Source organism: Andrena cerasifolii, chromosome 6, assembly GCF_050908995.1.
Source record: "Andrena cerasifolii isolate SP2316 chromosome 6, iyAndCera1_principal, whole genome shotgun sequence".
Taxonomy (NCBI): Eukaryota; Metazoa; Arthropoda; class Insecta; order Hymenoptera; family Andrenidae; genus Andrena; species Andrena cerasifolii.
The window spans coordinates 16,054,329-16,076,392 of record NC_135123.1 but is presented as its reverse complement, the minus strand read 5'-3'; the positions used below and the strand labels follow the sequence as shown (position 1 = coordinate 16,076,392).

The 22,064-nt window shown below is 39.4% G+C and overlaps 1 protein-coding gene across 2 annotated transcripts in view; it reads left to right on the top strand.

Annotated features, from left to right (window-relative positions):
• LOC143369948 (zwei Ig domain protein zig-8) overlaps window positions 1-21,738 on the top strand; it is a 70,363-nt gene extending 48,625 nt beyond the window's left edge. Inside the window, exons 3-7 of one of the 2 annotated variants that reach the window (XM_076814460.1) lie at window positions 4,605-4,789; window positions 5,630-5,843; window positions 17,259-17,445; window positions 18,956-19,031; window positions 19,922-21,738. In XM_076814460.1, coding sequence (XP_076670575.1) covers window positions 4,605-4,789; window positions 5,630-5,843; window positions 17,259-17,445; window positions 18,956-19,031; window positions 19,922-19,990 — 731 coding nt within the window. In that variant the 3' untranslated portion in view covers window positions 19,991-21,738. Of the gene's footprint in view, window positions 1-4,604; window positions 4,790-5,629; window positions 5,844-17,258; window positions 17,446-18,955; window positions 19,078-19,921 lie in introns of both variants that reach the window. The other variant, XM_076814459.1, reaches the window with a different exon arrangement.
• Window positions 21,739-22,064: the final 326 nt, after the last annotated feature.

Genomic DNA, 22,064 nt, shown 5'->3' with positions numbered 1-22,064 from the left:
GACGCAGCACTACCTGAAGAAAATGAGGGCGAATCGTAATGCCCACGCGAGTTTAATCTTTACTATATTTTCATATTTGCACCAGATTTTCATAATTTTCTATTCCCTTTTGGATAAATGGTTACGATTTCCCGATTCCTTAAGAGGTACCTGTGTACTTTGAAATTGTCTGGCAAGAATTTTTGTTTTTCGAGTAGTACCTGAAATGGCCATTTTCTGATGCTACACTGCCTTGCGACTGATACCTGTAATACTAATGCTATAGAAATACTGAATAATACTGTGCGCAACCTGTACCAATTTGCATAATCGATAATACTTTGACACTTTACGACTGAGTCGAAGTGGCAGTTCTCGTGCGTACCAATAAATTCAGGAACTCAGGAAGAAGTTTGACGAAGGCGTCGTGCTGTGCGTGCCATGAATGTCCATTAACGAGATAATAATGTACAACGTTGTCAGAACTTTCGAAGCTTTTATCCAACCCCTTCAGACTTGCACTCCATGTACCACGAGCATGAACATTTATCCGTTTTTAACTTTCTAAATTAGTTCTCCTCTTGTGGTACACAAGGATTCGCGAATAATTTCGGTTTGTATTAACTTATAAACTGTATTCATCGTATGCATACGTGGTGGTGACAACAGGCCAACGAATATAGAAAAAGAATGTGAAGGGAAATTCTTTGAAAGTATTTAGCCTCAAGAAATGATAAAACTTCGTTTCCACCGCTCTAATTTCCATAACTCTGTCCATCTATTTGCGATCACGTAATTGTATTTCCAATTTCTCGAATACCACACACCAGATTTCCTTCAGATTAAACTCGGATGGAAATCTTTCGTCAGGAGGATCAAAGGTTAAATGGTTAGGTATACATATGCATCAGGATGATTAAAATAGAGCTTGAACTTTGGATTCTTCTCTACAATGATGTTCGCAATTCCGTATTCACTCTCCTTGCACTTTGGAAGTTACGGATTGACTGAGGGATGCTTCTATTTCATTCAATTGTATTAGCAAATTAATTGAAAGTATACCGCTATTAATACGAAAGGTAATATCTAGACGAGGCGGATACATAGATGTGAAGAAAATATAGCATTATTTATTAACTTTTTGGTAAGACATTTAACATACAATTTGAAATAAACTATTAATAAGCGTTAACTTTATATCACAATATAAGTAATTTCATACTGTAAACACGTCCTTTTACCGACTTTACTAAGGATCCGATGACGTGTGGACGAAGGTGTATACATAATTGAAATCTAAATCCCCTCTAGACTATTTTTGACAGGGAGGATGAGGGGTGTGATGCGTTTAAGGGTGGGTTCGTACAAGATTCCATGTCGCTTACCACGTACTTACCTACATTTTAATTTAATATTTTAGTAACAAAATAGCCGGCAATCAGAGAAGTTCCATGAATTCCTTTACTTCACACTTTTTCCTTTTAACTACCCTTATAAACCTCGCTACTGCTATACTAAGTACACGAACCACATTCCAATGCATATTCCAAAGCTATTTGCCACCAACGTAGTACTCAGCCAAAAAGTGTGCTACGCTCCGACCTCCATCCCGCACACTAAAGCTTCGATTAGCTTGCACGTTGCACTCCAACTTTCGTCATAGTTCATATTCGGCCATAGTTTACAATAAGCCAGCACACCATGATTCAAGTGTTGATCCCGGCACGGCATAACTCATCTCAACGCAGCCCTGTTACGTTAAGTTATAGTAGAGATAATACAGCCGTGTCATCGCACCACATCATCATTATTCGCAATACAACAGATACTTTCAGGTTCTTCCTCTTTTACGTCTCTATTATCACTCGAATTCGCAAACCAATGCCAGTAGGTAGTTTCAGTATATCCCGCTACTATCAGATAATTAAGCATTGCCCTCGATTATCATGAAGGCGAGAGACTCGATGCCCTCTCCCTCCCGACATTTCTTCCTCTACGATCCATTTTCCCTACCTCACGTTTCTCTGTTACGCGTGTATCCAGTCAAGAAGAATTCACCAGCTATCCTCTCGTCTCACCGAGATCAGCTCCGATTGCTCCGAGATTTCGACGTTTCCACGCTTTGTCGCGTTTTATAGTCGGACGTTGTGTCCCATCGAACGGAAAGCGATTGTCAAAGAAGCAAATCCTCCCTCTGTCCGCAACGCCCGTCAGACAAATCGACTGTTTAACGGGCTGATTCGATTTTTACCACAGGGGTGTCTCGTTGCTGATTGGGAAAAGTCGGGTAGTCAATCTGAAGCTCCGTTATAAGTCTGATGAGACGAGGGGAGGTCTATTGTGCTGGTATATTGGACTGGGGGAAATTTGATCGACGTCTAACTGAAGTTGGTGTTATATAACTCATTAGCGATCGAAAGTTTTTTCATGCCAGCGCGCTGGTAGTTACGATAGTTAAAGGTATTTGCGGTAGTTTATTATCAGAGATGGGTAAAATATTATTCAGATGGCGAATAACGAATAAACTTCTATTCGCGACAAACGGATAAGCTTTTAGTTGGATATGTATTTAGCCGAATACATTTTTAATCGAATAATAATTTATCCAGATAATATAAATAGTTGGTATTCGGAGAATTATTTGTACGTTGCATAGATCATATGAACACGCTTGTACACAACTAATTGTCAGTGGAAATCAAAATTATGAAGATTTATTCGTACCATTAATTGAATAATTGTATAGGTAATAGATATTCGAATATACTATTCGAATAAATAACGATAAATTATTCGAATGAATGGATAGAATAATATGTTACAAATAACGCATAATTATTATCCGGATATAAATATTCGACTTTATCTAAATTATCTTAGATAAATATTTATTCGAAACAATTCGAATAATACTCAACATTAATTATACAGGATTATTGAAAGCCACTTCCTATCTTTAAATTGTTACATCTTGGCTTACACTCAATGGATTCTCAAGAAACAAATATTGAGCTGATTATCAATAACTGGTGTGTATTGGTGCGAAACCATGGCTAATGATGAGATTAATGTCTGCATCGATAAATTCTTCGCGTTCCATAGACCACAGCTATGATATCTCCGCAAATCTGTGAGTAAATCTCATCGAATGTTTCGACGAACAATCTGAAGCGTCTCAAGAATTTTACTTTCCCGCGCCCCCTGATCCGAGTAGATATTGTTCGTAGCATTATTGCCTCGAAAATAGTCGCGCTTCGCTATTACGTTATTTGCTTTCTTAAACATAACTTGAATTCTTACATTGTTTCATCGTAAAATCAATACATGTAAATAAATGTTATTCCTATTGCACACCATTTTCTATTGTTATTAAGTAAAGTAGCAAGATTTTGTTTTTGTCAAGGAAACATGTAAAAACCCCAGTTGCACTAATAAATTGTCAAATTTTACGTGTTTTGTTAGTGAAAGGCATTTCTGCGAATATTTGATCGATGAAACGAATTTATTATTCTTAATTATATATACGTATCGAGCAAACACGTAAATGGAAATGAATGGTTAAGATAATTCTACATAGATAAGTTCTTCATCGTGGGAATAAATTAAGATGCACGTCTTATAAGGTTCCGTGCAATTTGTAGCTCGCTTGGATGATAAAACTTAATCTCCGTGACAGATTTTACATGAAAAATTTTCTTAGCACTGTAAATCATGCGAAGTGTCTGTTCCTCTCTAACGGTTTAATAAAGAGCCCTCGTGATTTATATCGTGGCAAATAGTGTTGTTAGCAGACGATGCTGCAGCTGATAAACCAACGATCGCGGAATGATTCATGGAATGGGAGGGTTGCAATTTACTTGGACGCGTTGCTCGCATTTTTTTAACGTTTCCCTATACAAGCTCGACGCATCCGTGAGAATCCTATTACGAGGCCGCCATGTAAGACGGATGCCTGTAGCTTACGCGAAAATCTTGGGGAAATTGTACCCTTAGAGGAATTAGAATTATAGTTCTACTTTATCCCCTTTTTGCGCCACGTTCGTGGGCGACGTAACTGTTCTCTCTTCATTTGCAAAGTGCAATTAAATTACGAGGAAATTCGCAGACGTATGATAGCTTAATTTGAACGAGTTGAGGAATATTTATTGTTTATTAAGTACATATGTAATAATCGTATTTTACTACAGTGATGCATTGCTCTTAAGATGTTTCAAAACGTAATACTCTTATACAATTATTAAGAAACGATAAACTGAAAGTAGGATAATGTTCGCTCGATCAGTTAGTCCATTTTGACCCACCCGGACAGTACTTATGTTATTCGTTACTTATTAACGTGACTGCTTGAAGGAAATGAGGAGGTTACACCGTAACAAGTTCCAAATCCACTGTAGAAACTTATTCTGACAGCTACGTGAACAGTATTCTATGATGGCTCGAAATGGACCACGTGTCTGTCGCCCAACGGTTCAAATACCGTAAGTAAACTAATAGAAGGGCCTAAAAAATCCTTGTTGTGAATAGCGACTTTCGTGCTTGTAAAAATGTTACTTACAATAAACGTATATTTAAACTGATTCAATGAAGACACTAGTACCTACCCCGCACTCGTGGCTTTGTTCCAGACGAGATAATAGCCAACCTGCCGCCCCTTCGAATTCCTCGACTGAGGCACCATCGAGTCACAGATTGGGACCCTTACTTCGAAAATGCAGAAGGACAGGGGATCAATGGCTCTCAGAACGTGGCGTTACATCTTGGCGCACCAGCTCTCCTTGACTGTCGCGTCGCAATGCTCTCTGGAAAGAAGGTATCGATTCGCGTCACGTCGCAAATTGTCCGTTACGATACGTATACCGATCAGCGTAGATCTCAAATCCGAAAAGTAAGAGAACCAATCTATTTTTTAACTCATTCCCTGTCTGTGCATAATAATTATGTGCACTGACGCGCAAAGCAAATCGAATAAATTCTAACCTTGTATCGTTAAATTTGGATATATTTTTAATACCCCTTCGCTTACCACTCACATCCTCAGTCAACCAATATTCCTACACGTATCGATTTCATCGAGAATAATTTCGACATTAAGGCCTTTTAAATTTTAGAGTGGAACCTGTCAGCAGAAGTCTTTCGAAACGGCCAGACAGTGAATGGGTTAATATTATAGAACTTCCACTGAATATTGTGGGTTTGTAGAGTATCAGTAGCGTAAAGAACTCGATCACATTCTTCGAGTAAGGTAGTCCTCTAATTAGCTTGAACAATGCATCCAAACGAATCTCTATCTTGACTTTATCTAAAGATAACATATGCCATTACGATCTTCGACGGCACCTTGAGATTACCGTGTTGTAATTGAAGCAGTAATACGCGCGGTTAAAGTCGGATTCCCTAAATGCGTCATGCTGCGCGGGGCAGAAGCTGTAGTAAACTATCTAAACCGAAGAGACACGTTTGCAGCTGATCACTAAAAAGGTCCCTTACCGCGAGGTAAACGCATCACCTGGCAGCGAGTGTCCTAAACATATAATACGTTGCAATGCAATTAGCGTCTCTTGATGCACCCTAATTTAACCGCCTGCATTCTAACTACGCGCGTCGTTATGCAGAATCGCATGCAAATGTAGAATCTGTGTCACAATTATAGGTCATGTGGTTACGCCGGAACGCCGACTGGGCATCCCTTTTAACTCTGGGTAATACCACTCACATTTCCGATCCCAGGTACAGCGTCAGCTTCCGATACCCAAACAACTGGAGACTGGCGATCGCTGGGGTGCGGAGGGAGGACCGTGGATTATACGTCTGTCAAGTGAATACGCATCCCCCGAGAATGCTGGTCACTAACGTCACTGTCCTAGGTAATGCTGCGTTTCTATTAGACACTACGGGTGCGTGGTGACGAGTGCAGATTTGAGATATCAAGCAATACGAATTCTTCTACCTACAAATGCCATCCAGAAGTATACGATGCCTTAACGAAGGACGTCCATTACCCAGATAAAAGATTCGAAGGTTGAATAAGCTGTACACGACGAATTCGATCTGTATCTGGAGGTTTAATTATATTTGCTGCCACCACGTCCACCTCTTGCTAATACACTATATATTGGTGTTTCAGCCTCGCATGCTATTGTGATCGAACAAGTGTATATACACAGCTGGGCATGCTGCAGGTATTTTAGAAAATTCAAGTATTCGAGTTACTGATAAGGAAATTTAAGCAGCCCGGAAATTCAGATAATTATGCAGCTTTGTGTGGAAGTAGAGTAGTTCATCGGTAATGCAAACCTACTTTTTGTTGGTGTCGTAGTGCGGTTTCAGGGGGTAAGAACACCCCTTAAAAAAAATACAGAATTTTCTTTTTCGTCATCGTTTTGTTATATCTAGAAAATTGTGCATAAGTAATTATTGAATTAAGGATTGGTGATGGGTGTGACTTGAAAAACCTGAATTTTTTAAGGATTTCATGGATTCTTTTCATGGATCTCACAAAGTTGCATAATTTTCTGAATTTTCGGGTTGCCTATCTTCCCTTTTAAGTACCTAAAGTCTAGAGATATTGAAATGTAAAGATTCATGTATAAAATGATCTCTGATGAAGTGGTTGAGAATCAAATGCTGAAAAATTTACTGCTAAATATCATGTGATAATATAGATGTCATGTAATGAATGTTTTAAGCAAGAAAGATGTGACTTCACATGTAAAATGAAATCGGATTTTTTTTAGGGAAACATTCGTTTTCGAAAAAATTAATTATGAATATTCTTCAGGTACTCGTGTACATACTTCAAAAGTTTTTTGCGGGTTTGTATTTACGAACATTTAGAAAGCCATCCTCTTATCGCTATTACTTTATTATTATTATTCTTATGAAATAAACAATTGAAGGATCCATAAAATCGAAACTTAACGTTCTCCAGGTGTGTGCGCGCGCCTGAAGAAGCTTCAACTCCAATTTTCTCAAAAACCGAGCTGTATTGTAAAAAGGAAGTTGGAAGAATTTAATTAAAGGTTTATACCTACTCAGGCGGCCGAAAAGAGGCAAATGTTTTTGTTTTTTAAAAGCGGAAGCATATATTTTTACATAACTTTTTGCACTGAAAAGAGCAACATTTACAGCACATTTGGTAATTTTTTTCGTAGAAAAATATTTATGTTTCTGCTAGTTTCCATTTACTAATTCCGAATGGCAGTGCTCACCGCAAAACCAAAGTATTTAAAAGGCTTCTTGGATATCGGTTGTTACTTTATTATAAACGTAAATATTTTTCTACGAAAAAAATACCAAATGTCCTTCAAACGTTGCTCTTTTAAGTGCAAAAAGTTCTGTAAAAATATATGCTTCTGCTTTCCCCAAAAAATTCACAAACATTCACCCCTTTTCGGTCGCCTGACTAGGTATAACCCCTTAAAGTGTCGTTAGTCCTCCAGTAGCTATGACTTTGACGCCACGTAATCAAGCTGCCATCATTCCCGAGAAGTCTCTTGGAACCTCGTAGTAGACCTGTCACAGTCCATGTTCACAGAACGTCATAGATCTTTCGTGACAACGAGTAATCAACGGTTACAACCTCTTGAAGTATGTCAATGTTACGGTCGGTGTTGTGTTCATTTGGAAATTGATTACAAACGTGTGAATGCACTCATTAGCACATCCCTACCGAAAATTCGGTGTGTTATTCTTCCAATACCATTGATTTAATCCTTTCAATACCAACTAACGTATCTATGACCTGTTAACATCTTATATGCAAAACTGTGCACGATCCAGACCAGCTTTTCCCGATTGGCGTTCCGCGATACAAAGTTTATGACTCCGCGAAAAGTTACAATAAAATTGAAACATTAAAAAAATATGTAAATTATTCAACGAGAATCATACAAAACATACAAAAAAAAAATAGTTCAGGTTGGAGGATCCGCTAAACTTTAGTGAGTTTTGAAGGACTCTGTGGCACAATTTAATTGGGAAACGCTGGTCCAAACTGTCAGTCCTTTTCTGAAATAAGCGTTTAAAGGTTCAGGTTATTAAGAAAGAAAAAGTTAAGTTGAAGCTGGTAGGTTGAATAAAATTACATCTTCCCTCTTTTCTGAAAATAGCCGGACAGTTATTGGGAACGCTGCGCCAAGTTGTTTAACTGTAAAAGGATTAATGCATTGATATACATTCTGACGCATCGGCATGCATTAATCGCCGTCCATGTTGAAAGGAAGGTTAACTAACGCTTAAGCGCTCCGAGCTCTGCTGGAATTTCGTTATTTGAAATATGTACCTACTATCTTTTGCTGGAACTTGCCTTAATAGCTGTTTCCATATAATACATTTACACATAGCAGTAGGTATATGAGAGTGCGTACAATTTGGAACTTACCGTCGCGTGGCCGTTATCGCGAACCTAATCAACTTCGCCCACACGTGGAGGCTGTTGCAAACGACAGTTGAACTGGAACTTTAACGTAGGGCTGGTTCGGATTTTCCTGAAGGTTGCGCCCCGAGGGTCCCCCAAACGTCGAGAATTACAGCACAGCAAGAGGCGTGCGTTGATTTTACAGCACGTCGGGACCCGTTTATACCCGAATTTGCAATTACCCGACCGAAAGAGGTTGCGCTGTTTCTTCATTTCCCTGCGACGATATAATAAGGGGTGGCTCAGCAAAATGGCCACTTTAGGCTCATTCGGTACGATTGTTTCTTAGATTGAAGAACTCGAAGAATAGACAGTGCGCGGCCAAGGAATGCCGTTCGGTTCTGATCCCAATTGTGGCTTCTAATGGCATTGTTTGTTTCTCGTTGTTTATAGATCCTCCATGACAGGGAAATAACTGAATGCTGTCCATCGTTTAGCTCCAAGAGTTTGGGATTTGTGTAAAAGTAGGTACTAGGGCACTTGAGCTTGCTTTTCATTGAGTAAATTTTACAGAAAAGTTTTAGAATGATGAATTAAACAAGATTAATTGTTTCCTTGGAACTATTGCCAGTGATAATTCCTATTCACGCGAAACTTATTAAGCAATTATCTTAAAGTTTCTCCGTGGCTTGTGTACTACTATTCAGGAAGAATTATTGAAAATAACAAGCATGAAAATGGAGGAAGTTAATGTCAATTAAGTAATGAAACAGAGGCATCAATTGCTAAAAGTTATCTTGAAATAATTGTGAAATTTTTTATGCTACAGTGTTCGTTGGTCATCATACTTTCTGCTTATTTGTTGTAATGGTAAACGGTGCTTGTACAAGCGAAAAAATACACACGAGCCGTAGAGTGTACTTGCGTCCGTCATATAAATTACAATTTCACGGATTCTTTGCTATTATACTAGCTAATTATAATTAACAAAGCACCAAATGTTTTACAAAGAGGGGAGGTGGTAGTAAGAGATGTTTCAGGTGTGAACTTTCATATATACACAAATTTAAGTATTTTTGGGTAGATGGGATATAGTAAATTACCGAAATTAACGGAGAATAAAAATAGTTATCCACTTAAGTATCAGGAATTATGGACCTACAGATGAACTACTGCGTAGCTTTAAACATGGCCACATAAATCACCGGGGGCCATCAAAGTGGGCAAGTGGTAGGAAACGCGTCTGACGCATTATTCAACATTTTATTACTAAGGGTTTGTTTAAATTTAAAATTTTAATATAGGGATATTGTACCGTATAAAGACGATTTGCAATTTAAATGCCATTGACTTTGTTGCTGTGCTGTATATTCAGAATCCTTGATGTTGAGAAAAAGCTTCTTTAATTCTTTATAATTCCCTGGCACTTTAATAAACAATTTCCACGCGCGTGGCAATGACGCCAAGGAAATTATTCACGGATACCGATCGCAAAAAATCAAGCACAAGCGATCTTTAACGAGAGTAGAAGCCAATCTACCGGGAAGATAGGTGTCATTTTCAAGAGTATAGACGGGGGTGCATCGAAGAGCGAGGAGAGTGAGCGCTGAAAAAGCTGATTAATTGCGTGCACCCCGCTTTTCCGCCCTCTTTTAATAAAGGCCTCCTTTTGCGACGGGGACCTCTGAATTATCAGCTCGTTCTTGCTTTTCTAAATCGGAAAACGCTCCCTCCGCGTATCGAGGGCGCGATACGAATCCTCTCGAGCTGGGCTCTCCATCAGGGTACGAAGCGGCTACCTACTTAAAATTCCTATTTTCTCTTCGCCACTGTTGAATGTGCAGATCGACCTCGCGGACGCGAGATTTGCCGCGGACACTCTGCGAAAGCCGTTTTAAATTCTAGTTACCGTTACGTCAAGCTCTCGGCCAAGTTAACCTTTCAGCCAGCTGACATCTATAATAAAACCCACACATTCGTGTCATTTCTTCGTCGAAACACCCGCCGCACCGCTATTCCATCTGTCAAAAACTGCCGTCGGAAAAATCGTACAACCACTATCAGCCATAAACTTTCATTAGCGTTCTCTGACGCCTGCAGCTCCGCAGCTGTTATCCTATACATCAAATAAAAATCCGAACTCCGCACCTTCCACTCCTTCTGACACAATGAAGCGAAAACACGGGAACAGTGACGACCTGCCCGCGACAGTCCGACCGGTGGAAATTTCGCTAGCTAGTCGCTGGTTGTGTTTCGGTGCGCACCCATAGAACCGCCTTTTGCCGACACCATGTTGGTATTCCTGCGTCTCGGTGGCGGTTGTTGCCTCGGGGAAAGGGCGACGCAGAACTTCCGTTTAATCCAGTTAAAAGTAGGAAAACTTTTTCGCAAAGCTTCCGGCCGGAAAGTCCCCGCTCAGCGAGACTTCGCGGAATCTCAACTCGATACTGTATTTTCGTCCTCTGGCCCTCCCCCTTTACTCATCCTCGCCCTTCATCGACCCTTTCCTTCTCTTCTCTACGAGTTCATGCCCCATCCCTTTCGCCGTTCCATCCAACTCACCGTTCCCCCACTCCTTTGTTCACCGTTCCTTTTTCCTCTGGTTTCATTCGAGGCTATCGGCAGCTGGAAAGTATCCCTTTAATTAGAAGATGGTCGGCAGGGCTTTTTTCCAGCGGCGAAAATCTCGTTCGAGTCGTTTCGGCCTGGGAACGATCGGAAGTTATTTGGTCACTTATGAGCCGGATAATAAAAGCTTAATTGAGGCGGAGATTGTGAGGCGGGAATGGGGGACGCCGGGGTTCAAAGGGGCGCGGGTTCGAATGTATTTGTCGGGGAGTTTTGTTGAAATCTCGGTCAATAGATTGGATTCGGGCCTCTTTCATGCCGGACTACTGAGGATTTCACGTGTTTCCGCGTGCCCGTTAGGCGGAATTAAATTCGTAAAGCTGGGGCATTATCGACGTCAGTGAGGCAGGCGAGGGTTTGTTTGAATCGAGGGCCATGTGGAAATGGCTAAATAAAGGCTTGTGGAAAGAAGAAAGGTTTTCTCATCGGGATATGTCGACTTTAAGTTGAGCTTCATTTATGTTGCTCTTTAATCGAGGACCTTGCAGCAAGAGGGGTGCAACTCAATTTTTAACTAAGCTAAGCAAAAACATTTTTGTCGGAGATCTAACATCGTTTCATTTTTTAAGGAGAAAAGGGAAGCAAACTGGTTCGAATTGAGGGCGTTGCAGCAAGAGGGGTGCAGCTCCAGTTTTGACAGTTTTTCAGTTACAACGTGTAATATATGTAAACAAAATTCTGCAACGTTTAGTGCACGTCTGATGCAAATCCGGTGACAAATGAGCGATTTATTGCAAATTTTGAATCTGCACCCATTACTGTTCTGCACAATACGAATGCTTCAGATTTGAAAAATTTGCCAGAAACAGAAATAAAGTCTTATCAACTGAATAACTACTACGTATTGTGTGAAAATATATATTTTTCAATTATTATTCTCTTTTTAATTTTATAAACAACTTTTTCTAATTTATTTGAAGTTGGTAAAGTTGGGGCTGCAATCTTTTTTTTGCAAGGTCACTGTTTTTTTGTCGTAAATGGCAAATATTTGAAGAAGACAGAAAAGGAATAAAATAAATAATTCCTTTCATTCCTCACCTCACCTATGTAACTGTGTCTTGTTTCATTGCAGTGGTCTTGACGATCGCTTTCACGTCACGTAGAAAAGGAAACAGAGCTTTCCATTTAGAAAATTGAAAATCTTCGTCGATTGGAACACTGTGCAAAAAATTGATATAACGAAACCTGATTCTAATAATATAAAAAGTAGCAAAACCTTTTACCTCCTTTTACATCTTCATAAACTTTCAATTTACGAGAGAACTCCCAATAAAAGTAAATTAACAGTGGTGCTAACCGAATAAGTTTTCGTTTCCAGTTGCCAATCCAGTAAAAATGATTTCTTTCTGAAGTCATTGCCGCCAGTATCGGCAAGTTATTTAACTTTCCTGACAGAAAATTGAATCGTGTCTTCGGTAGGAAATGGAACAATGACAGTAGAACGTTTTTTTTTTGTTTAAAACTTGGCACATTGGCGAAACAAGAAAGAGGGGAAACGGCGGGGGTGGAGCGCGGAAGTTGCTCGCTCCCGTGCTCGTATATCGGTCAGGGGATACGGTTCGATCAATTGATCTGATCGATTTTCGTTGAGAAACGCGCGCCCCCTCTGTGACGTTCAACTTGAAAAGACAGCCAGCGCGTTACTTCGCATACGATATCAATCACTCTTCCCCGCGTGGCAGCGGCGAAGCTCGTGTTCAATTAGGGCGCAGCGCAACGAGCTTCCATGGGTAAAGCTTCTGGATCGATAGTGGCATTACGATGCTGCAGTAAGATGATTTCCCAGCACGCCTTTATCGTTATCAACGCCTGGTGAACGATGCGCTTAGAAAGCGGGATGCTGCTTCCAGGGAATCGTGCTGTGCACGCTCGCAAGCGCTCCATTCTCAGGACCGCTGGATATTTTGCATCGCTTGGGAACACGCGGCTGTAGGTTCAGAGCCCCAGCATTTATAGCGTTCTGCCCCTTGACAAGTGGTGGTAATTATACTCCCGACAACCTTTATTGTTGTTGCTCCTTCACGCTTCTGTTGATGGTTTTGGTAAATGCTAATGATTTGAAGAGTGGAATTAGAACTGTGAGTGCGGGGAATGATGTAAAGCTTTGGTAAGCTTTCGTTATTCTTTATTCATTTATTCTTAACGATACGTAAAAATTTTATTGATTATTTATTTTATTTTTTTATTAGTATTCTCAAATGCTACTTTTTCTACAATTTTTTCTCGTTTTGTGCTTACTGTACAATTTATGGTTTATAGAAGAACCGGCTTTGGAAGAAATTGGTTTTCGGATTCCAGTATTCCAAAAAAAAAACGGATTTCGAATTTTTTAAAAAAAAATTATTAAAACAGTAAAAAATATTTATACTTATTTTTAAATATTTCAGTTTATTTAATATTTGTGGAATTATAAAAATATAACAAAATAAGATGTAGGTACTCTATCTATACAAAACCAAATTAACAAGAGAAAAGCTAATATAACTAGAATCCGTACAAATCCGCATTTTTTCAATTATTTGAATATTAAAAATTGAGAAACCGATTTTCCAATTTTACAAATGTATGAAAAAACACGGCTTGTAAACCTGGTTTTCAAACACCGACAAACCCTAGTACAATTCTCATTTTATTAAAGTCTGGCAAATTTTATTCGGTAAAAAAGAAACAGGAGAATGAAAATCAAACACCGGTAGTGACTAGTGGCACTGCTGGTCGGGCAAAAGAGCAGAGGCATGCACGTACATTGGTACTCTAGGGTTAAAGAGATTTATATACAAAGTAGATAAATACTTCGTTGCATAGTGATTTACGTTTATAAGTTGAACTAAGCTTGCGCGACTCGCGTGGAGTTTTAAAAACTCGAATGAGTTACTTCCCAGAACGAGGCTTTCGAAACTACTTGCTTCTTTGAAGGTTCTTGTCGGACCCACGTTGGTCATTTTTGAAAGTTTGATTATTCCTTTCGGGTGTTGATGGAGGCTTATTGCGATTATAACAGAAACAGGCAAAGAGCACGACGAAAGTTCCCACCTCGAAATATTTTTCATTGACCGTAGTACCTTTGACATCCTAATTAGGTACCATTTAACCTGATAAAGTCGGTAAAAGCCGGCTGCCTGAGTAGTGAAGTACGCGCGTACTCGATGGAGTTTGAAAATCGATGTCCTCGAAAATGAAGCCATTGGAAAAAAAAAAAATTTATCGTACCATATCGACTCACTTTCTGTACGAAGTCGTTTCATCCGCAATGTTCAATATTTCTGAACTTAGCCACCACACTCGAATCAAGCGAATACCGCCTTAAATAAAAAAATACTGTCTCACATTGTCGATAGGATATTCTTTCGTAAAGAATGACCCCATTCGAAATTGCGCTAGCAGTAGTGCACCGCTCTGTGCGGAATGGCTCAAAATGGGCTCTGCATGCGTCAAGGCGAGGGTTGGATGTCTGTGCAGCGCAGTAGTTGCCTAAAGAGCCGATGCTCTGAAACCGATGCACGGCGGCAGAGGCGCCTAAGGACCGAATCGCGTAAACTGATTTGTGGCTATAGGTGTCCTCGAAGCGCGATGTTTTCCACGATGGTAGTGAAACGAGTTTAAACTCGGTCCCCGGAAAGATTCAATTACGCCACGGGAATATTGCGGAAGCCCACAGGGCGGAGGACTTTGCCCCGGAACGAGAGCACGTCCCGTGGTCGTTTTATTTTTCGCCTTATTCTTCCAGCGCTCCCTTCGGACGAGGAGCGCGCGACACCTTGTTGCGCGTTTCGTTCAAACCCCTCCATGTTTGCTCGCTCGCCCGATTATGTCATGCGGTACTGTCCCGAGTGCTCGCCGCCTTGGAGGCGCGACGCACTTCCGAGGAGAAGAATCGAAGCGAATCTGTTGTGCAAATTTGTTTATAGGAACGAGAGGGATACATCGAAGCCACTGATATGACACGGTGGTGGAAGAAAAGGAGCGGAGGGGTGGATCATGGAATAGGATTAACGTAATGGTATTGGATCGATGAAGCGATTCATCGCAGTGGAATGTGATTATAGGAAAGTGAAAAGGAAATAGACAGGCAATTTGAAGGGCTGAAAGGTATAATGAAAATTTAATGTTAACAAAGAACAACCGGGAGGGTGCACGAGGCTTGAGTCGTCGATTTGACTCAAATTTTGTATGTAGTAGGCGCACAATATGTATGATAAATATAATAATGTATGAGACGCACAGAGCACGCTATTAGGAAAATTACGAGGAAGTCAGTTTCAAAATTTTGCTGTTTCCAAACCCCGATGCACTGGTAGCTTGATTATAATACAAGTAGTAATTTTAATTACAAGTATGTATACATGTATACGATTTCAATCATTTTTCAATATTCTAACGATTAGATCTATTGATCTTAAATTGGATTCCCACTTATATATACATTTCTATGCAGAATTTGGAAGAGACAGAATTTTGAACTTGATTTTCTTACAAAGTTTTGAGTAGTGCCCTCTATATGTATTTAGCGTATAACTTTACAAACGAACCGCGGCCTAATAGTATGAAAAATATTTACTAAGTCTGGAAACAAACCTGCTGCACTCCACTTGCCAGAATACGTGAATAAATGTCGTCCCCAGTTCGCCTGCCTAACTGTACGCGAGCTCTGGAATAGTTTTTAACACTGTAGTAACCACGTCACACCAGGGAAGCCCTTAGCCCCAGTTCCTGCGCCATGTATTTTACATTTATAAATCCTGCCGCTCAAACTTTCTCGTACCGTCGCTCACCACGTGTTCAATTATGACTACATATGTACTCGCGAAAACCGCGAGGCTCAGAGGTCGTTATAGAAAAGAAAATGTTGGCTCTCGATGTATAAGAGAAAATGATATATTCTTTAGAAATATACGGTGAAACTTCGAATACCCACTTGTTACCCCAGCGTTCTTCTATCCGAATGTTCTGTCATTCGAACATTGTATTATCCGAACAGTATATTTCCTTTCATGATTAGATATGTAGCGGAGATGGGCAAAATTTTTATTTAAATCAAATTTCGAATAAAGGTACGTGTACACAACGACACTTTTGTGTCTAGATCAACTGCCTTTTGTGTCTTGCTAAAGCTAGTTGCAGTGTCTTCAGTCTAGCTGCAACTCCCTCGACGATAAGTCAAACTCAGTGTCGCGGACTGCTCTAGGCAGTTTCCAATCTTCCGGAAATTTTTTCGAGTGTCGCATACACTTGATCCAGACACAAAAGTGTCGTCGTATATGTACCTTTACGAATAAAAGTTAACAAAATCATCCGTCATGTGCGAAGTTGAAACGCTCAACGAGTAAAAAAATTAAATTTATTCGTCGAATAAACTAAAGTTAAAATAACTTTTGTCCGATTCGTTATTTAAATCATTTTTTATTTAGTTAATGCCCAACTCTGATGTGTAGTGGATACCTATCCCCTTTACTATCGAAACAGCTACGAACGTAGTACATACTTCCACCCTTCTATAACGATCAAAATGAATACTATTCAGACTACTTTAGGATCAAATTGACATTGCAAGCGTTAACACATTATATATAATACCATCACGCAGGAACCGTGTAGTAACTGTTCTAACAAAGCAGGAGGAAAAACTTGTCAAAAATATAAAACGTTGGGCATCTATATAATTTACTAATATATAAAAGAAGAGGGTGAAAAGGGGTAAAATGTATTTTCTGGGACTCCCTAATATCTCTTAGGCCCGATTAGATATCAACTCGGTGCTTACTCACAAAGATTACCCACGCAAATGCCTAAAAACCAATTTCAGGATTTTTCCCTAACGAACCGTTAAGGGGGTGTAAAGGGGTAAAATGTATTTGCACTGATTTCTGAAAATCTCTTAGGCCCGATTAGATATCAACTTGGTTTTTACTTCAAAAGGTTACCCACATAAATGCCTAAAAACCAATTTCAGGATTTTGCCCTAACCAACGCCTAAGGGGGTGGTGAAAAGGAGTGAAATGTGTTTTCATGGAATCCTTAATATCTCATTGGCCTGAAGCGGGGCGCGGGGGTATTTTGCTAGTTCCTAGTATTTTTCGTAACTCATAATATTTACGATAATGATATTTTTCATCTTTGGTATTGTTACTTGTATCATTCTTTCTGGAATATAGAATAATCACCACGAAGAAAGCGAGTGTCTCACCATCCGAAAATTCCCTTATCCGAACGATCATGTCACCCTGTCAATTCGGATAGCGGAGTTTCTACTTTACTTCAACCGTGCTATTTAGAAACGCTTGTACTCGCTTTCCAGCACCAGACATTAGAATCTTGGACGAGGCCAGGCACGAGCTGCGGGACCGCTACTATAAAACCGGAAGCGGTATCGAGCTAGAGTGTGTCGCGCAGCCATCTTGCCCAGACTCCAGGATACCGCATCCCGTCTGGAGGAAAAATGGTGAGACGTTGCCGGATCACGTCAACATTTATCACATTAATGGGTGAGCATACATAGAGGAATGACGATGGATCGAACGGCGGCTAGGTAGATAAACACGCAAATGTGCCCCGGCTCGCAGTGGTGCAGGGGCGCGAACCATCTGCGTATCAGCGACGAGCTTCATCGGGTTGCGCCTGTTGAAAGCTGTGCAACGTCTGAGTAACGAGCGAACCGTTTAATCTCGCTTGAGGCATTCCGCGAGGCGCGCGACACTCTCGTGACAAGCGTTTCCATTCGGACTCGGTGCTTTTGCTCACTTGTATTTATCGGTCCTTTGTAAAGGTTCTCCTATCATGTGTTTGCTTTTGAATCAGAGTTATCTGGCGATAGTTGTCTGGATTGAAATTGATGGACGGGACAAATGAACGAACTATCAATTCGTGTAGCAAAACGTCTGTGGGAGTGAGATATTTGAAGCTTCTCATGCGTAGATGGGTCCCATCAAAGGTTCACATTGAATGGCATGTTATTTTGAATGAATGCTCTGACATTTTGGTAGCATTGCAGGTAACTGCTTCAGAGACCTGAAAACGCAAAGATAATGGTGAGAGGTTTGTAGATTTCAGCTCTATTTAACATGTCCACGCTTGTGTCACGGTTCATGGATTACCGGTCTGTGGTAGGTAGAGGTGAACATTTATCCAATTTAGGTTTTTGTAGTGACAACAGTTCTGATGCCTATTTCCTTAAGGAGTTATACCTAGTCAGTCGGCTGAAAAGAGCCGAATGTTTGTGATTTTTTTTTAAAAAAGCGGATGCATATAATATTACAGAACTTTTTGCATTTAAAAGAGCAACATTTAAAGAACATTTGGTAATTTTTTCGTGGAAACATATTCAAGTTTATAATAAAGTAACAACCCAAATCCAAGAAGCGGTTTTAAAAATTTGGTTTTGCGGTGAGCATTGCCATTCGGAACCAGATTATCTAAAAACAATAAAGACTTCTTTAGTAATATTAATTTAAAACAAAATGATGGGTATTTAAAGTTGAAGCCCTGATTTTTTTCGCGTGATTTTTGCACGAAAAAATCAGGATTGCCGCTTTTCGGCCGCCTGACTAGGTATAACCCCTTAAGGGGTTAGGCCACCGTGGACGGAGCAAAATAAAATACGATTTTTTCCGGCGAGAGTTGTACAATAACAGGCTTCGTATTGAATTTTCTGGTTACTTAAATATCTTGGGGTCTAATCCCTTCAGACATCTGCTCAGTACGTGACACGAGCTTTAGGAATGTTAAAGAGATAATAGCCACAAGAAGCTCACCTCTACTATACGTATAAGTGTCTAAATCCTTGATGGAAGTAGCTGCAATGTTGACAAAACGTCGGAATATGTTCTCTTATAGCTGTGTTATTTATCAGCTGATACTACTGAATTCAGGTGGAACCAAATCCAATAGACAAATCCAAATCCAAATTTTCTACTAATATTATCTAGTTCCTAGATTGGAGGAGAAAGCTTCACGTTTATTTTTGGAAGAAGTAACATAGCATGCATAACGTTTCAGGTCGAACGAAGATCTGGTGACCAAGCTACACATCGAACGGGCGAAAAAGACTGACAGCGGTGAATACTCGTGCTCAGTGAGTCAATTCAGCACAGTCGCGGTGCATATTCATGTCCTGAATGGTAAATTGAATTAATGTGCTTGTCTACATGGCATAAAAGGGGTTAAATGGATATAAAATTCTAACTAATGCAATAACATACAGGAAACGGAAATCCTTATGTTGACAATATCGAGTAAACGGTGGGATTCATTAAGACACCTGCAGGAATAATAAATAATAGAAATATGTCCTAGATAGGCTTTTGAATGCAAAGTGTTAGGTTTGTAATTTATACTTAAAAGCAGAATCACATTAGAAGTGAAAGAATTCAAGACGATTTAACCCTTTCGCTACGAGCTGCCGATTCTAGCGTTGACTTTAGTCAGCATCTCCAGTAGTTTAAAAAAAAAATTAGAAAAAGCACTTTCTCGGAAATGTATACCGTAACGAAAGGGTTAAAAGATCCTAAAACTCAAGAGATCCTAAAATGTTTTACCAGAGCCTTAGGTTTAATAGTCTTGTACTATGCATCCTGCAACTTGTATGAACTCTTGAATGTCTCAAATTTTTGTGATTTGAATGTTTAGTAACCTTCTTTTCGGTACTAACAATGAGTTGACTAAAAGAAGAACAAAAATACAAAAGAAACGATATATATAATTAGGGTTTCCAAGGGTGAATATTTATTTTCAAGACTTGTACAATTTTCAAGGCCTTGGAGGGTTTCAAGATTTAATCTATTTGGGCCTTAAGACAGTCTGAAACTGTCAAAAATATCCGTATGCTTGATTTCTCCAAAAAATTTGCAATAAAGCGTCTTAAAATCCCACCAGTAATTATTATACATATTCCATCTCTACAATATTTGTTATCCTTATGCAAATCTTCGTTCTAATCAGACGCAATGTTTACTTCCGTGACAGGCGAGAAGCAAGCAGCGGTTCATCATGATCAATGGAACTCAGCGCAACCGAATCATCATGAGGGATTGAGCAAGCTAAACGTCGCCATCACCAGTTTGGTCCTTCTTCGTACCTGGACGACCAATTCGCCATAGGGCTGCTCGAAACCCGTGGAAAATGCGAATACACGCGGTCACGCGTGACCGTGCGTTCATTTGGGTCTGCCAGGAAGTGTTTCGATTAACAGATCAGTATTACAATGGACAACTTACGACGCGACTGCTGAATAAATTATTGTGTGAAATAAATCACATGTACATTGTATACAATATAGGATTGTGAATATTATTCGGCGACGTGTACGCGTTATGGAAATTTGTTTAAACGAATTCCTTCGATTTGTAACACACATGCCAAACTTCTCTTTCCTTTAACCCATTCACTGTCTGACTATTTCGAGTAAATTCATCCCATTACTTCAAAATTTAGAAATGCTTAACGAGATCTCTTTGCTCAGTGGAAAAGCAATGTATAGGGTGTTTCAGGACCATAGGTAAAAAATTGACTGGCTAGTAGAACTCAAATGAAGCAGCAAAGTCTTAATAAACACAGGCCCGCTAATTAATCGCTTTCGAAACATTCAATCTTTCTGTCAGATTTTCTTTTATAATTATTCGCATTCGAACCGTTGATACGTATTAGTTTTGTTCACATTTTCAGTTGTAACATAATTCTCTCCAAGTAGCTTCATTTTCGAAGCGATTATGAAGTTATTATGATAAAAACTACCCTAGTTCATTCTCGTGGCTAAGATTCGTGGATGAAAAATAAATTAGGTATACCTACGTTTATATGAATTGAGTGAGAAATTCAATCTAGCTTTACACTAAAAGATAAATGGGAAGTTTTAATTATGGATTCCTTCTCATTATTTGGTATTTATTAGTCCCGGAATTAATTTAAAATGATTCAGCGTCTCATACTTCTAATACATGCTTTAAACATATCCATTATGAAGTCACTGTAAGTTGTATCATACTCTGAACTAACGAGATATTAATGATTCCACAGTACATATGGTGAGAAAAATAACTAAACAGCTGAATACCTCGAGAACGTTTATTTCGCGGACCTATAGTTTATTAAGACCTTTTTGTTTATTCTTGCGAGTTCTATTAGTCAGTTAAGTCTTAACCTGTGGGTCTGAAATTTCCTGTATATTGTCGATACATATGTATTGATTCAGCGCGGAATTGATAAACAACTGTGTGTTTGTTAAAAAAAATTAAAATTTAAGTCTGCAATCTTATGATTTCGATGTTCCTGAGACTCAGAATTTTTGGACTCGGCATTAGTTAAGTTAGTTATTTATGGGTAGGAAAGTTCTCGGTTCTATTTAAATTGGAGATTATGAATATTCAGCTGCAGTTTCTTTTGCAAAGTATGACAATAAGAGACTGTTTTGCATCCTACGCTGCATATCTGCATATTCCCTACATGTTTCTTCTCCGAAAACGTACCTGTGCGCCGCATGTGACACACTCAACCTCCTCGCATGATACTGGCCACGTGTAAGACAGAAACAAAGAATGGGTTAAAGGTATCGAATGAAACTAACATACCTACCACTATCCCCTTTTCGATGGCTTGTACATAAAATACGTGAACAATTGTATGCTGATGGGAATATTGTGCTCGCTTGTTCGACCTGTTACAAACTGATGTAATTTTACAAGTGTGTAAATCGCCTGTCTTTAAATCTGTGTAAATTGCCTGATTTAAATCGACCAGTTTAGAAATGTGCATACGTTCGCTCACAATAAACTATAATTAACTAATTTCGTCTACACTTCTTTGCTGCAATCTTCTTTGCTTCTTTGTTATGGCTTTCGACCCGCGAAGGGGCTTTAAGAAATGAGAAATGTTCAAGTTCTGCAATTCTCATCAAATCTTTGCAAAAACGACACCAATCGATTCCTTGTGTTTCTCCGATGAAAATAACACCAAGAACGGCGTACTTCGGATCATAATGAAAAAAATTACATGAAAAATTGATTTGCATCATTTCAAGCTGACTTCGTTAAAAATAGTCCGATTTGCATGATATTTGGTATGATTTTCAACGGCGAAACATAAGGAATCCAAAGGTCTGACTGCCATATGG